The sequence below is a fragment of the Channa argus genome, chromosome 19 (genome assembly GCF_033026475.1).
Source record: "Channa argus isolate prfri chromosome 19, Channa argus male v1.0, whole genome shotgun sequence".
In the NCBI taxonomy this organism is placed as follows: domain Eukaryota; kingdom Metazoa; phylum Chordata; class Actinopteri; order Anabantiformes; family Channidae; genus Channa; species Channa argus.
The window spans coordinates 13,093,517-13,108,959 of NC_090215.1; the positions used below are offsets into that span (position 1 = coordinate 13,093,517).

General features: G+C 38.9%; 1 protein-coding gene across 4 annotated transcripts; it reads left to right on the forward strand.

Moving 5' to 3' along the window:
* The first annotated feature begins 299 nt into the window (after window positions 1–299).
* si:ch73-206p6.1 (phospholipid scramblase 1) lies at window positions 300–12,617 on the forward strand. 4 transcript variants are annotated; one of them, XM_067486842.1, is made up of 7 exons: window positions 300–318; window positions 6,386–6,475; window positions 8,405–8,447; window positions 8,545–8,765; window positions 8,936–9,097; window positions 9,600–9,761; window positions 10,180–12,617. In XM_067486842.1, the coding sequence occupies exons 2-7, from the start codon at window positions 6,407–6,409 to the stop codon at window positions 10,207–10,209; spliced, it is 687 nt and encodes a 228-aa protein (XP_067342943.1). In that variant the 5' UTR covers window positions 300–318; window positions 6,386–6,406; the 3' UTR covers window positions 10,210–12,617. The 4 variants fall into 4 exon arrangements, with proteins under 4 accessions (XP_067342943.1, XP_067342939.1, XP_067342942.1 ...); XM_067486838.1 differs by lacking the exon at window positions 300–318 and adding an exon at window positions 5,656–5,752 and having other exon boundaries at window positions 10,180–12,615; XM_067486841.1 differs by lacking the exon at window positions 300–318 and adding an exon at window positions 5,826–6,058.
* The last annotated feature ends 2,826 nt before the right edge of the window (window positions 12,618–15,443 follow it).

Consider the following 15,443-nt stretch of genomic DNA (forward strand, 5'->3'; position numbering starts at 1 on the left):
AAAAGCCTTCTGAAAGTTCACACATGTCCTGCATGTGGCTAGCTAATGGGCGTGAGTGGAAAACTAAGAAGCAGACGTAGGAACTGGAAGCCAACAGAATTTTGACCAGGGGGGAATAAATTATGACAGGCACGGCAATGGTGACAGCATTTTTCCCTCAGTCTAGAGGAAGAAAACAGTGCGCTGAACTTCTAACCCCAGATTCTGAAATCATTTTTAGCTGCAGCTGACAGTCGGTAACCAGCACTTGACAGCGAGCTCCTGAAGGCTGGTGACACTTTCCTGTGGCTCAGCAGGGCCCTCGAGTGATCTGTAAAGGTGATCGGACGTTGTGCTGTTTTTCTTTTTTCTTTCCTCTTGGGTCTCACTATGGAGCAGAACCGGTTTGATCCCTTTTCCACCTTATTTGCATCTTTCTCTCTTTTTGTTCGTCTCATTCAGTTTCACCGTAGAGTTAAAATAGTTCAGAGACAAATGACATTATATAAAGATTTTCTTTTCGCATCCATTCAGTGGCACATAATAGCATCAGTGATTTTAGTCCACCAATAGCTTAATCTTGTGTTCAACTTTGGATTTCACAAGAACCTTGGTTTACTTTAAAGTGATGATTGTGTTACAGTATTCAAATAACAAGTCAGCTTTCAAAGTCAGCGTGAGTGCCAGTCTGGGAGCAGTGCAGTGCAGAAGACAGTGCCTCATGAAGGCTTGTGTTGCCTCCAAACAGCTACGGTGCCTCTTTTGTGTTGTTTGGAGGGCCTGTTGCCCCTGCTCTATTCAGGGCTTTCACACCAGTCTCACTCACTTCTCACTCCCTGGGTTCCTCCTCACAGGTCATAAATTAAGCGGAGGGAGGGGAGGCTTGAGATCACAGAAAAAAGATCAGTCAGGACCTTATTTCAGTTTGTTTTTACCACGTATTCCGTGACACAACAGCACCGAAAAAAGTCAAAGTTTCACAAGCAACAGTAAGAAGCAATCCTGCAGCTCGAAGTGCAATTCTCTGATGTGCAGACAAGTATGTGGATTCATGAGTTAAGATGGAGCAGTTTGGATTTATCCACTTGGGGCCACACTGCTGTTGATACTATATGTTATTTTAATGAGTGTTACCACGTTGTCGTTAATGTGGCCACAGCTCATGGCTCAGAGGTACTGTGAGGCTGTGCATATGTGTGTGTGTGTTCAGAGACTAAGGGTTTGTGGGGGATGGTGGTGGGGTCACAATATGGTTATAGTGACAAGCGCTGGGATAACTCATGCTGCCTCTCCTGTCAAAACAAAGACTACTTGAAGTGAATGAGGATGGCAGCAATGTGTTTTATGGTTCCTGGAGAAGCCTTTGGTTTAGCATTTTTATTTTCCTTCATCTGTTCAGATGGACGCCATTCTCATTTTCACTATTCTTTTTTTTTTTCAAAATGAACCATGATGGACATATTGTTCAGTAAGGTCGCCATACTCAACCCAGCATACATACTGTGTGCATACTGTGACAATGACTTAATGACATGAATAGGGAAAATATTGCACAGTTCAGTGGCTTGTATTGTGTGCTATTCTCCCTTTGTAATACAAAAAAGATCAAAATTATGAAATATCATGCGACACATGTGGGATCTATTCAGCGCTATCACAAAACTCCCATTGAAAAACGGTTAAATGGCTTTGCATGAGGCTGTGTACGGAACCATATGGACGCCTCCACATCTCCTCATTTCATACATGTTTCTTTTGACATCAATAATGCCTCGGTATCCAGTGGCGTTTGGAACACATCCAAAACAATTATAAAGTTGCCGTGGAAACTGAGGTCCTGTGCCAGGGTGAGGCATACTGTCTCCGCTCAGATAACCGCATGGAAAGTCACAGCAAACAAAGCACTTGACAGGGGTGCAGAAATGGAAGAAATAAAAAGAGGGAGGGTGGTGAGGGATGGGCAGAGGTGAAGAGACAGAGACAGAAGTAACAAAAGCTGCGAATGTGGCAAATTTGGACTTCAAGAAATGATGAAAAATACACAACAGATTTGCATTTTCTGTGTATTTGGGTGTGAACTACCTTTTTGTTTAAACACCCTTGAGATGTGTATGTTTCTAAAACCTATTCTGACATCATTTCACGGCAACGTGACATTTACAATACACTGAGAACCAGTGTCGCGTTTCAGTTCAGTTAAGGGTTAAGTTCAGGCAGGTAACACTGTGTGCCTGGGTGTGTTTGTGTGTACGTGAATGAATATCATGGCAAACTAACACACAGCCCCTCAGTGACACATGCAATTTTGTGTCTGGAACATTGGGACTGGAGTAATGTATTGTAACCTTATGCTAACCTAATGAACAAGCGGATGAAAGCGGCGTAATGGAAGCATTTTTACATTCATCTTTAGGCTCCTCATTATGCGCAGAATATGACAACCTCGTTAGGAGTGCACGAAAGATTACCCATGCGGGTAAAGAGCACCACCTTCATGTGCAAAAACAAAAAAACAAAACACACAGAAAAATTGTAAAACAGGTAGGAATGTAGAGAGCAGAGACTGTACAATTGGTGCACAAACAGAAACACACACGCACACACACTTACAGACACAGACACACACACACACACACACACACACACAAACCCCCGGCGGGAGTAACTGGGCTCTTGGAGTCAGAAAGACAATCTGACTGGCTTTCAAAGACCCCTGACTGTCCAGTCTGTTTATTCAGATGGGAGCACAGAACGCCACCATTTCAAAGCCGTTGCACTAGTTTGTTTTGATCTCACTGATGAAGAACATAAGTTTCAGTGCTCTCATGATAAAATGGGCGCTTGATGCTACAAACAGTTGTATTAATTTCCCATGTGAGTGTTTAAATCCTAATTAAATCCATACCAAAAACATAAAACGTACAGCTAATGTGAAAACATATAAACAAATATGTACACTTTATTCAAAAATGTGTTTATTTGTTAAGCAGACAAGACACTGCTGGTTCCACATGCAGTGTTTTCTGGGATATTTCAGGTTACTAGTAGCAATTGCTGTAACATGAATCAATTAAAACGTGTTTTTAGCCGTCTGTGCCTGAAGTGTCAGCAGATCTGCGTGCAAGTCATCATTTGTTCTCATTAGTGTTTCCTGGAGAAATCAGTAGTGTTTGAGGAAATCAGGTAATTTATATTCGCAAATAAGGATACTCGACCCAACGTCACGTCATTTGTAACAGAGTAGCAAGTGTGTTTTTGTGTGTGTACTGTGAGAATATATATTTCTATCTCTGACTATTTTGTTTCACAATGAAAAAGGCAAATTGTGCATTAGTCTTGATAACGACCACGAGGCCGAGCATCATTAGCTCAACACTGCTCTCCAGTGGAAACAAAGTATATTTGACGACCCAATATCCACATCAGCTGTAAGTGGAGATGCTGAAACTTGACTGAAACTGAAAAGGTTAAGTATTAAAACACGGAACAGCATAAACTACCACTAATGTCTTGCAAACATGTGATTGCTGCATATGATTGTAAAACAAAACTTTGGAAAAATGCAAACTATAAGATTATAGTGTCAACAAAATCCATAAATCTACTTTTTTGTAGGATAATATTAGTATTGCACTCCTTAACATTTGCAAAAAAAGTTCAAGGTTGTTTAACCTTTAAACTTTTAAAGGTTGTCTTGCATAAATTACTTTTCCTTTTCTGCCCATCAAATCACAGCATTTTAAAACTTTTGATGTTAACATATTTTGCACCTCCACATCTTTTATCTGTTCCCAAAGGGAGGGGCATCAACAACAGCTCCCTATAGGAATCACCTCCAAAGAGATCCTGTGGAGCTCCTTTCAATGCTCTGATGATTATGACCTTGATCTAAACAAAAGCACATCCAGAGATCTTCCAGCTCCTCAGTTGCTTGTGTGTGCAGCTGACTGATGTGCAGTTAAGCTTTGTGGTTACAGCTGTTTAGTATTACTCTTTCACTGCATTGTCAATACATCAAAACTACAGTGTCTTTCATAATATGCAATTTGCTAGAATACAGTAGAAGTAACACAATTACTACTTCACATCTGATCTGATGGTATAAATACAACTTTAACAGAGGAGCAATGCTATTCTTGAAGTGCAGCATCTATTCAGCCTTTACGTATGGTTTCTACACATATTGCACACACGTATTGTTATTTAGAAATTTGCGTTTTATGATTTTTGTGTGTTACTCCTAATACATGCATTAAATCATCTTTATTAATTTTTTAATGACTGCACTGACACATGTTCTGACGTTATATTCTAAAAGCATTTGAGTAGGCTATAAAAGCTACACTATTAAATGTTTGCATATGCATGTCAATTGTGAAAAGATATGTCTCATCATGATGCCAACAGGTTTGAGAGGCAACAGTGTCAAACACTGCACAAGTATGTTTAATATATCTTTAACACATATGTTTACACATACACTGTACTGGCTTCTTACACTGCAGCTGACCCTTTTCCCACGGTGGTAATAACTATTTCAGGCCGTGTGAAAACAACTTATCCTTTTTATTATTATTGTCTTAAATTGTCAATATGTCCATATTTTGTACTTTAGTAAATGGCCACTTTGTAAATAAGTTACATGTGTTAGTCAGTTAGGTATATTTTATATACTTTTAAAGATACACTGACTAATTGTGGCTTAACAAATGGACAACGGATTATTTTTTCCTCATTTATTGTGATTTAATAAGAATAATATGCGAAGTACTGGGGAGAGTGTAGAGGTGCAGGGGGAGAGATTGTCAGAGAGATAGTCAGCATCACAATCCTCTACAAAACACCAGGGTGTGTTGGATTGGAGATGGCCATTAGGTAGGAGTACACAAAATCAATGTTCAAAGAAAAGGGCAAGTATTTGCCCAAAAAAGTAGAAGTACAAAAGTACATGCTCTAACATTTACTAAACCAATTCACATAATGGTGCTTTTTGTATAGTAATATATCATGAATTACAGAATTAATTAACTGGGTTTGTACTAAGAATCATCATCTGCAAATGAAGATTAGTAAAAACTTAAGCTGTCAAATAAGTATAGTTGGGTGAGACTACAATCGTCTTTTGTCAACGGGGTAAAAGTAAAAGTAGCCTAAAATGGAAGTACTCCACTAAAGTTTAATTAACACAACACTGCACTGAATTAAAGTATTTGAATAAATACATGTAGTAACATAGCACCTTGGAGGATGTTGCTCAGTCAGTGGGAGATCACTCTTTCTGAACTCATGGTCCTTGTGCTGAGACACTGAACCCCTGCCCCGGTCCATGGTGCATCCTCTACTTTGCTAAATGACTAAATGTTATTCTGTTATTCTGCGATGTGCATCTCTTTACTGCATGAACAAATGCTTGTGTTGTCCCTGAATGTTCACCAGGGCACAGAAGCAAATGTCTAAGACTACACCAGTGTTCTAATCAGTCCTAATCAGTTATGATTGAAACACTAACAGCAGCACTTAATTTACGCTTACTGAACAGAAACTGCTGTTTCAGTGTGCAAATGAGCCTTTATGGCTATTGTCATGTTTTCTGTAGTATCTGGTTCTAGTATGATCTACTTGGTTCTGCTGTGTTATGATCTACACTGCTCTCCTGTCATTGGATCCTGACGATGGGAAGCACAATGACGCCGACCAATAGGATTAGAGGTTTATTCCTTAGGCTTGGTTCCGGAGTGGCCTGCTATTATTTTGAGTAGCAGGTGAAATATCGGTGAGTACTTGTGATTGTGCTGTAACAGCTGTCTCTCCACTACCTTATAAAAACTGGGTATCATGTCTGACTCGTGTTGTCGGCAGGTCGTCGCTTTCAACAAGTCGCTGAGTAAAGAGCCTGAGTAAACCTGTAGGCGTGTGCTCTCTTTATCAGCTGACGAAACATCTCATACACACTCACACACACATTTAATATAATCTGAGAGACACGCACTGGTATGATTGTGCATTTTTGGATGTGATCGCTGTGGCTTGCGTGCGCTCAGGCCTGTTTACGCGTAAACAAACGGACCGATTTCTCGAGGTGAGGTCTTCCCGTTAGAAGCCCGTCACTTCCAGATACAAACAAGATTATCTGTGTCGCCCACCATGTAGGTCTGCAGCAGCTCCCCCGAGGCTGCGGACGTGCAACTTCTCTCGTTAGTAATACAGGCATGCACGGAAGCCCTGGGGTAGAGAGGGCAGATGTGCCAAACGATGCCCAATTAGCTGGTCTGTATTACGTAAACAACAAAAAACTGATTTCTCTTCGTCCATCTGCCTCGATTTTATGTCCATGTGTTTATGCCTGTCGCCTAAATGAGCACAAGATGGCGCTGTATCTCATTTTAAGCACTTTCTTCATCAACAGGTCTCCCGTCGGTCCGACAGAATGAATATGTATGCTGTGCCCAGTCCGGAAATACCCTGCTGCCCACCAGGATTAGAATATCTGACTCAAGTAAGTAAAAGGTCTTTTTGTTTTTCTAACACATGCTTTTATCATATCACTGCATTTTTCCTGTTAATTTGCCAGTTGAGGCACTGAGCAAATGTCAAGCATCTTTCACATCAACTTGCACTGATACAGTGGGACGATTTGGGTTGTTATACTCTATAGATCTTGCAGTAATACGTTATAAGAACCGTACAAATCATATACTCAAGTAATGTTAATGTTAATGCACGAGTCGTGATGATTAAATGCATGTATTAATGCATACATCAGCTGTGTCATGAATAACTGTTGCCCATCATTGACAATTGATAAAGTCACTATGGTTTTACGTGATTACTTTATACCAAACATAGTTAAGGAAAGTTAAAGTTAATTTCATACATGCATTGATACACCACTGCATTTACATTGTTCAAGCACAACAAAACAAAGTTAGAAAATAATCTATAACCAATCTGTAAATGTGGGATAAAACTCTACCGTTATAAAATTGTTCCACTGATGTTTAATTGAGGTAACAGGTTGTGGTCTGCTCAGCTTGAATGCAGCCAATTTAGTGGTTTATCAATAAACTACTGAAGCAAAATTGATATTAAAGCCCTTATTATCATGAACTAATTATATGAAGCCATAGTAACTTAATTGTTGTTAAGAGTGATAAAAGGACACGTGAAACATCTTCATTATATCATCACTCGTGCTCTTACACTAAATTGACTTAATATAGTGACAATACAGTTATTGCATCACTATAAAATGATGATCATTTACCACTAAGTTATTGAATTAACTTAAATTACCTTTACTTTACTCATCACACTAATATGTACTGTACTATATGATCATGGGGAGGATCATTCACAATGCCCTGATTCTACAAAAGCTTTTATCACATTTTGACATGTGTCAGAAACAGTGCTATAAATAAATTATTAGCAAATTCTACTCAGGTTGCTACTTCACAATGACTGTCTCATGTTACTGTAAATGGCTATTCCAAGTGTATTCCAAATGCATCCTTTACTTTAAAAACTATTTTGAAATTACACTGATTACAGCTCTGGCTAGAGAACATGGCATAGATCCTACTAAAACATGACAGCCACCGGTGTAATAATAGTGTTAATGCAAACACAGACTACACAATGTATCTACTGGACCTGTAGTGAGAAATGAACCATGTCCCCAAAGCCATCAACTAACTGTGTTTCTCAAAAGTACAGAAGGACTCATTCTGAATATGGGGGTTGCAGTGGCTCAGTAGATTGGCCCACTGTTATAAACCCGTCACTTCCAGATACAAACAAGATTATCTGTGTCATCTACCATGTAGGTCTGCAGCAGCTCCCCTGAGGCTGCGGACGTGAAACCTCTCTCTTAATAATAAAGACATGCACGGAAGCCTGGAGTAGAGAGGACAGATGTGCCAAACAATGCCCAATTAATTGATCTGTACATAACAAGCTACTTTTGACAGGGTTTAATAACTTTAATAAATATTATTTTTGAACAGAGTTATGAGTAATACATGGACAGGAGTTGCTGAGCTACTGGGACTCCTGCCTGTTTTTGGACTGTGAGATCCTTACATTTTGCATGAAGTGACACATGGTTTAGACATATGTAACCATTATTCAGATTTTAAGCTACATCTGTATTTTTCCTGTTAAATTAAGTGAAAACCTCTCTTGTGACAAGGCCTAAATGGACTGGATGGTAATAAGATTGATGCTGCTCTTGTCCATCTGCTGACCTTCACCTTTGTGTGCTGAAAGCCCGAAATCTGTATTTTTCACCCAGTTGCAAATACAGTTGTTTCTTGAGTTTTTTTATTTTAATTGCCAGAAGCAAAGTGTGAGCCTGTTTATACCCCACAGAACTACAGCATAAATCTGAACCTGCTGTATCTGCTTATCTATTGTTTATTTTTAGGTGGATCAGCTACTTATCAAACAGAAAGTTGAGCTTGTTGAAGGTACGGAGTATGTGAATGTGCATCCTGCAGTTGGTTTTGTAGCTTTAGCCAGTGTGTTTCACAAAATCCGCTCATTATGTACTTTTCCTGCATACAGCCCTTGTTGGCTTTGAAAGCAACAACAAGTATGAAGTCCGTAATAGCATGGGTCAGAACGTGTTCTACGCTGTTGAGGAGAACGACTGTCTGACTCGACAGTGTTGCGGTCCCTTGCGCTCCTTCACCATCCACGTCCTTGACAATTTCGGACAGGAGATCATCACTATCACCAGACCCCTTAAGTGCATGTCCTGCTTCTTCCCTTGTTGTTTACAGGAGGTAAGTTGAGCCATTTTTAGACATTTTCACTGTGTCTATGAAATTACAGTGCTTGAAGTGGTTTTTGTTCACCACAGTGTTTGCAACTCACATCTTCTGGTTTTGCATGTATTTTTATGACTGAGCGTTTGACTACAAATCACACTGTTCTCCCACAATCCTTCACTCAGCTGGAGGTGCAGTCCCCACCTGGTAACATAGTGGGGTACATTTTACAACAGTGGCACCCGTTCTCCCCTAAATTCATCGTTGCTAATGAACACAATGAGCCTGTACTGAAGATCCATGGGCCCTTCTGTGGATGGAGCTGCCTTCCAGATGTTGACTTTGAGGTGGGATTATCTAAATACAGAAGTCCATCAAATTTGTGAAAGCACAGTACGATTTCTCCCTCTGGGCATTTGTTTTCTACGGGATCCTCCTTGTCCTCTGAAACAAGTTATATGTTTCCATTTAGAGCAGGCTGTAGCTTGGATGAAGCCTTTAAACAGGGCATGCTCTTGTGCGGTACACTGTGGGCATTGTTCCACGGCTCAGTTGGTTTTATTAGACTGAGCTGTGAAGCAGATATTGGGTCAGTGATACAGACCTTTTACTAGACCCAGAGGAGAGCTAACTGAAGCATGATTTCACCATGCCAGTTCCTTTCTAGCGACTTTAAAATGATTACTGAGTATACAAAACTCAGGTTACTGTGGCAGCCAGCAGAAAAGCTGAAATTGGAGGGGATTTCAAATTGTTCCACGATCTTCATCCAAAAAAACCAAACAACTCTAGATTGATCTTTATCCAAATGCAATTCGTTAATTTGTCTTTTCTGTAAACTTTCTTCAGATTTTGACAATAGATGAAGTCAGCAAGATTGGAAAAATCAGTAAGCAGTGGACTGGGCTTCTGCGGGAAGCCTTCACGGACTCAGACAACTTTGGCATCCAGTTCCCCATGGATCTAGATGTGAGAATGAAGGCTGTAATGATTGGTGCCTGTTTTCTCATTGTAAGTACAACTATATACTGCATCTTTCATTTTAAACAGTTTGTAAGAATGCTTGTCTTCTAATGATTCTTAAACAGCAAATGAACTGCTGTCAAAATGGGGCTGTTACAGACCCAGTCACCTCATATGACCTGGGTTTTGAGGGGAACGATCAATTTCTCTTCCCTAGCAGTCAGGGATTTCATCAACCTACCACTTAATGCACCATTGAGGCTACATTTGTGGGAAATGTGACCTTAAACCACCCTAACTCCCACAAATTCAAAACAGCTTGCGAGAGATCCTTTCTGTAGTGGCACAAGTTACATTTGCTAAAAAATGCTCAGCTCTCAGCATGTGAGGACTCACAATAGACCAGTGTCATTTTAACACCTTTCTATTTCTATTAATGCTTCTTGTTTTTTTTCCTCCTATACAGGATTTCATGTTCTTTGAGAGCACTAACTAGGAGCCACATAGGATTTTGATGTAACATTCCTTGAAGAACAAGGCCACAAAGCCATGATGATCAGTCCAAAATCCCCTAACAAAGAACAACCTTCAAATGAATAAAGAAAGTACCAAATGGTACTTAAATGTTATAATTTTGCATGAACAAAGAAATAGAAGGTTTGTTTTAGTTTTAGCTGCTCAGGTTGATTGTTCAAAACACGTTACTGGGCTGTGAATGCACATAGCAGTGTTTTCATACAATGTTTGTGAGAACGTTTTCGTGTGTTACATTATAGTCACTAAACTCATGTGGGTCCAGAATTTTTAGTTACTGCTAAAAAAAAACTTGAAAGATAACCTCCATATAAAGGCAAATGAAAAGGTACTGACAATTTCTGTTTTATTTATATTAATACTAAGGAGGTAAGGCAAATAACACATGCATAATTAGATTATTTTAATAGTACATTTTTTAAACACAAAGCTTATCACTATGCTGTGTGAGAACTGAAGGACTCATGTAATGTAGTAGTTTGTAGTTCATACAGTATATTGTATGATTTTTATTTTGGTTTGTTGAACACAGTCAACGATGGAGTTTGTGTGTATGTGTGCACTGCTTAGTGTGTGTGCTACAAGTGCAATTTGTGTGTGTTATTAGAAACATAAAATATCACAAGATACAAAGTAGTACTTTCAATGCCATGATAATTACACATTGTCAACTCTGCAGAGGTTGTTTGTTTGGGAACTGATGGGTTACAGCTTGATGTGTCATCCCAGTATTGTCCACAAGAGAGAGCTAGTTTTACATTTAACAAAAACCTAACACAGCCCAAATGATCAAACTCAATACCAGCATCTACCGCAGGTTTTATTTCAGATATTGGTGTCTGCTGACAGTGTATATTTTTGGACAAACTCAGGTTGAAATGAATGCTACTGCAGTGTTAGTTACTGCTGCCTCCAGGAATTGCACATCTGCACCTGATACTACAAAGACAGAATAACTAATTGGAGTAGGTTTTGTGCATTAAATCATCTAACTAGGCATCCATGTGATGTGTCACTTTTTGCATAAATTCACCGGAATATCAACTTGATTTGGATTATTTTTTGATACATTACCCATGTGGCAGCTTCATGTGTGGCAAAAATGCAAACGTTAGATAAAACCATTAATGAAATAGTCATTGAGAGTGCTGCCCAACATGCATTATTATAAAATTTCTATTTAATAAAAGCATGGCCATTAGTCTCATTATAGACAACAGTGAAGCATTGTAGCAAAGATATTATCTGCTACATCAACATTAAGGACGTTGATACTAATTTTGTAGCATCATGATAAGCATTTTCTGTGTCGTCATCCCATCCAAGACTCGGGAAAACATCAATCTTAAGTCATTCAAACAGGTTTAAGACTTTATTTTTGTAAAACAAAAAAGTACGAGGAAAGTTGGCCAGTTGAACAAGCTAATGTTCCCCGTGTAGATTTAAATGTTCTTGTGTCAACAGTATTTTTTTCGGCCTCGACTGTAACAACACTTGTTTGTAGAACGACCATAAGTGGATTTATCATTTTGTAACTGGATTTCAGGTTTAAGTGATGACGTACTTAACGTGGATGTTTTCATGGCTTTAGATGTTGAGAAAGTACGAATTTCAGTACATTTGAATTACATTCTTTCCATTTGGATTAGTCTGATCACTGGGCATGTCTTGTTTGGAAGAATGCTTTTATAGTATGATGCTGGTGCTCGGCCCTCTGACGTTATTTTTTTGTGAGTGTGTGTTTAAAAGCCAAAAATTGTTAACAGTTTCCAGTCAGTTATATATTTGAAAAAGTTGCGGTACTTATTCTTATACGTCTGCACTAATTCTGTGAACTAATGAACAATTTAGTCACGCAACAAACTCAATGAGCTAAGGTTCAATAGTGGAAATAGTCCATGGAAACACTTCAATAAAAAATAAAAAATAAACAAAATACGTGTTGTGTGCAGTTCTTTTGATTTTCACTTCCTCAGTCTATATTAACAATCCTTGATCTTCAAAGATTATTTTAAACATTAGAACTCACTATCAAGAACCTTAAGCACTATAAATCCTAACAAAGAATTTGTAACTTTAAATGATAAAATCTTCAGACCTTTTTAAATTGTTCTTGTTATATTTGAATGTCATTTGCTGTGTGGTGTTATTGGTTGAACCGATGATGTCAAACATAGATGTCCCTGAATAATAACATGTTAAGGGAAATGAGAACATTTCATTTTCTCCCCTTTTGAAAACCCTCCCCCCAAAGCTGTTAACCTTGGGTGTAGCCTAACCAGTTCACAAAATGTGCCTTTTAAGCTTTTTTGATTGCACATCAATAAAAAGAGATACTCTGGGGCTCAAGGTTACAAGACAGAGTCATGCTTCCTTGTTTCTGCCAATTTGTTTTTCACTATTATACCCGTGGAACATCAGTGTCAACATTTTGCTCCATGTGAGAAATCACTCCTCTCATTTTATATGACATTTAACCTTTATCATGAATATTTGGTAGTGTCTGAATGTCTGTACTGTACTCTGTGTACCTGTTAAACTGTCTTGTCATTTTTTTTAATAGAAAAATATTTTTTATTTATTGTGTGACAGTTAAATCACTGGGCCCTGCAGTTAGCTTCAGCCCAAAACATCATTGATCTCCTGGGCTCCATGAAGGCTCCGCCATACTCTAGCCCCAACCTGCCATATCTTAAGACTTACCTAACATACTGTAAAGCGGTAATGTCCTTCAACATAGCAAAGAGTAAATACTCTGCAACTTCATTCTACCTACATTATACCTATCTTGCTCATGTCTCTACTTATGTAGCACCAATCATCCATCCGAAAGTTATATCCGAAAACCACTGCATTGGATCTGTTCAGGTTAAACTACAGTGCATAGGCCAAAGTTCCTTGTCTACGTAGAGCAAATTTTGAATCCTCAGGTAGCATTTCACTTAATACACTAAGCAACAGCCAAGTAGTCACCTGACCTTAGTAACACAACCCACTCCTATTTACCTGATGTGTTCCCTTATCCAATTACCATGGTAATTAGCCATGTGCTACTGTATGAACAACCTACTAGACCAATCAACGAGGGGCGGCTGTAGCTCAGGTGGCACTGTGCAGTGCCGGTCCAAGCCCGGTAGAAATTGGGGAGGGTTGTGTCAGGAAGGGCATCCAGCATAAGAACTGTGCCAAATCAACATGCGGACAATGATCTGCTGACAATGACCCTGAACATACGATAAACTGAAAGGACAATTAAGCAGCACGTCAGCAGCATCTCAATATAAAAACACCTTAGTAATGCACCAAACAAACCTTCAGCTACTGTACCTCATCTCATGACATGACTTGACAGTTGCTTATGGTCCCCACAAGATGAATCCTATTGACTAACAGCACTCTTGGTTTTTGACCACTTCTGTAAAACTAATGACATTGGTGCTAATCAGCAGATCACAGTATATCATGCTATGTGTAGTGTGCAGGTATCTTCTTTTCATCGTGCTAAAGTGATAACAAATAAAGTGGTTTGATTTGAGGATTTTTCCTACAGATATGCTGGTTTCCTCCCACAGTCCAAAGACATGCATTTCAGATTAATCGGTGACTCTAAATTGCCTGTAGGTGTGAATGTGTTTGTGAATGGTTGTCTGTCTGTGAATGCCTCTCTCTGTGTTGGCCCTGAGATAGACTGGTGACCTGTCCACGGTGTTGCCCAATGACACCTGGGAGAAGCTCCAGCCCTGTGACCTTGAATAGGATAAGCAGTTAAATATTGATGGATGGATGATATGGATCTTCATTACAACTTGGAACAACTTGTTCCAATTATGAGTCAGTACAGCTGTTTTGAGGAGTAATGTTTCCTGTAACTTGTCAGTATTTCATATGAATTTCTTGTGCAGTGGTGTGTTCCTTAGAATTTCTCCTCCCAGGGGAAAAACAGCAAATGTACATACAGTTTGGAATTTGTGGGAATTGTGCTTGAACATAAAGTTAAAAAGGAACACATTTGGTACGATTTAAACTCTCAGACCACACACAAGTGATCCAACTTATGTCACTGCAGCAGTGATCTGCTGTCTGAAGTGTCCCAGACTGGGTCAAAAACAGATGTTTTCTCCAGCTGCAGTATGCAGGATTCTCTTTTGTGCAACACCCCATTGCATCGACTTCCCTTATAATTAAACACATATCAAAACTTTGCAGCCCATAAATTGTGTGATGAGTTTATGTTACACGTCTTTTAAAAAACACAGTTGGTTACACCAGTGAATTTCAACTCTGGGAATCAAGACAGGCTAGCAAATACTAATACAGACAACTTTGACTTTCTTTGTTTTGTCTTGGGGAATGAATCATCAGATGATATTTGGAGCAACTGTGTGCAGAATTATGTGTTTACACTACTGATACAATCAGGAGCTTTGGGCTGAGGTTCTTTTATTTTTTGTTTCATTAACCTGCTCAGTTTAAGTACAGGACACATTTAGAATTTTAAACAGCACTGTGAAGACTGATAAGAATGTACAGTATGTCTTATTAGATGTATGACAACAAACTAGTCAAAACAGATTCTTAATGGAAACTTGCTTTATTCAGTTTCTGACCAACATGGTATTGAAAAAAAGCTACTCGGATTACTTTTAGGGTTTACACTGAGAATGTAGTTCGCTTGCAGTTGCCTCCCAACAGATTCCAATAACTGGCATTTCTAGTATCTGTGCTTTACCCTCACTGTGATCAACAAATGACTGAAGCAACATCTGTGCAAACACAGCTTAAAGTAAACCACACTCACACAAAAAGGAGCAGTAAAATGCAACAATTGGGGGCTGGTTACTTAAGTTTAATGTTTTTTTATAACAGTAAGAAACACACTCAAATTGACTTTTTATCTACATTTTTTTTACTGAGAAAACATTTATAATAAACATCAAGTATTTCAAATTATTTAATGTACAATATTTGATCCCTTTGAGGTTACCCAAATCACTTTGTTAGGGAAAGGTAATAGTTAAAATTCATAGTAAGTGCTAAAATCATGAGATTTTAATGTTTTACTATATCTGACCGATCTAACCTTCACTAAGTGTTCACGCAGCTACTACTAGGGTGAGTCCTGAGCTCCTCCCTGTGACTTCTGAGCAGTATAAAGATGTCACCCTTCCTGGAAAGGAAAGGCTGCCGTCAGTGAAT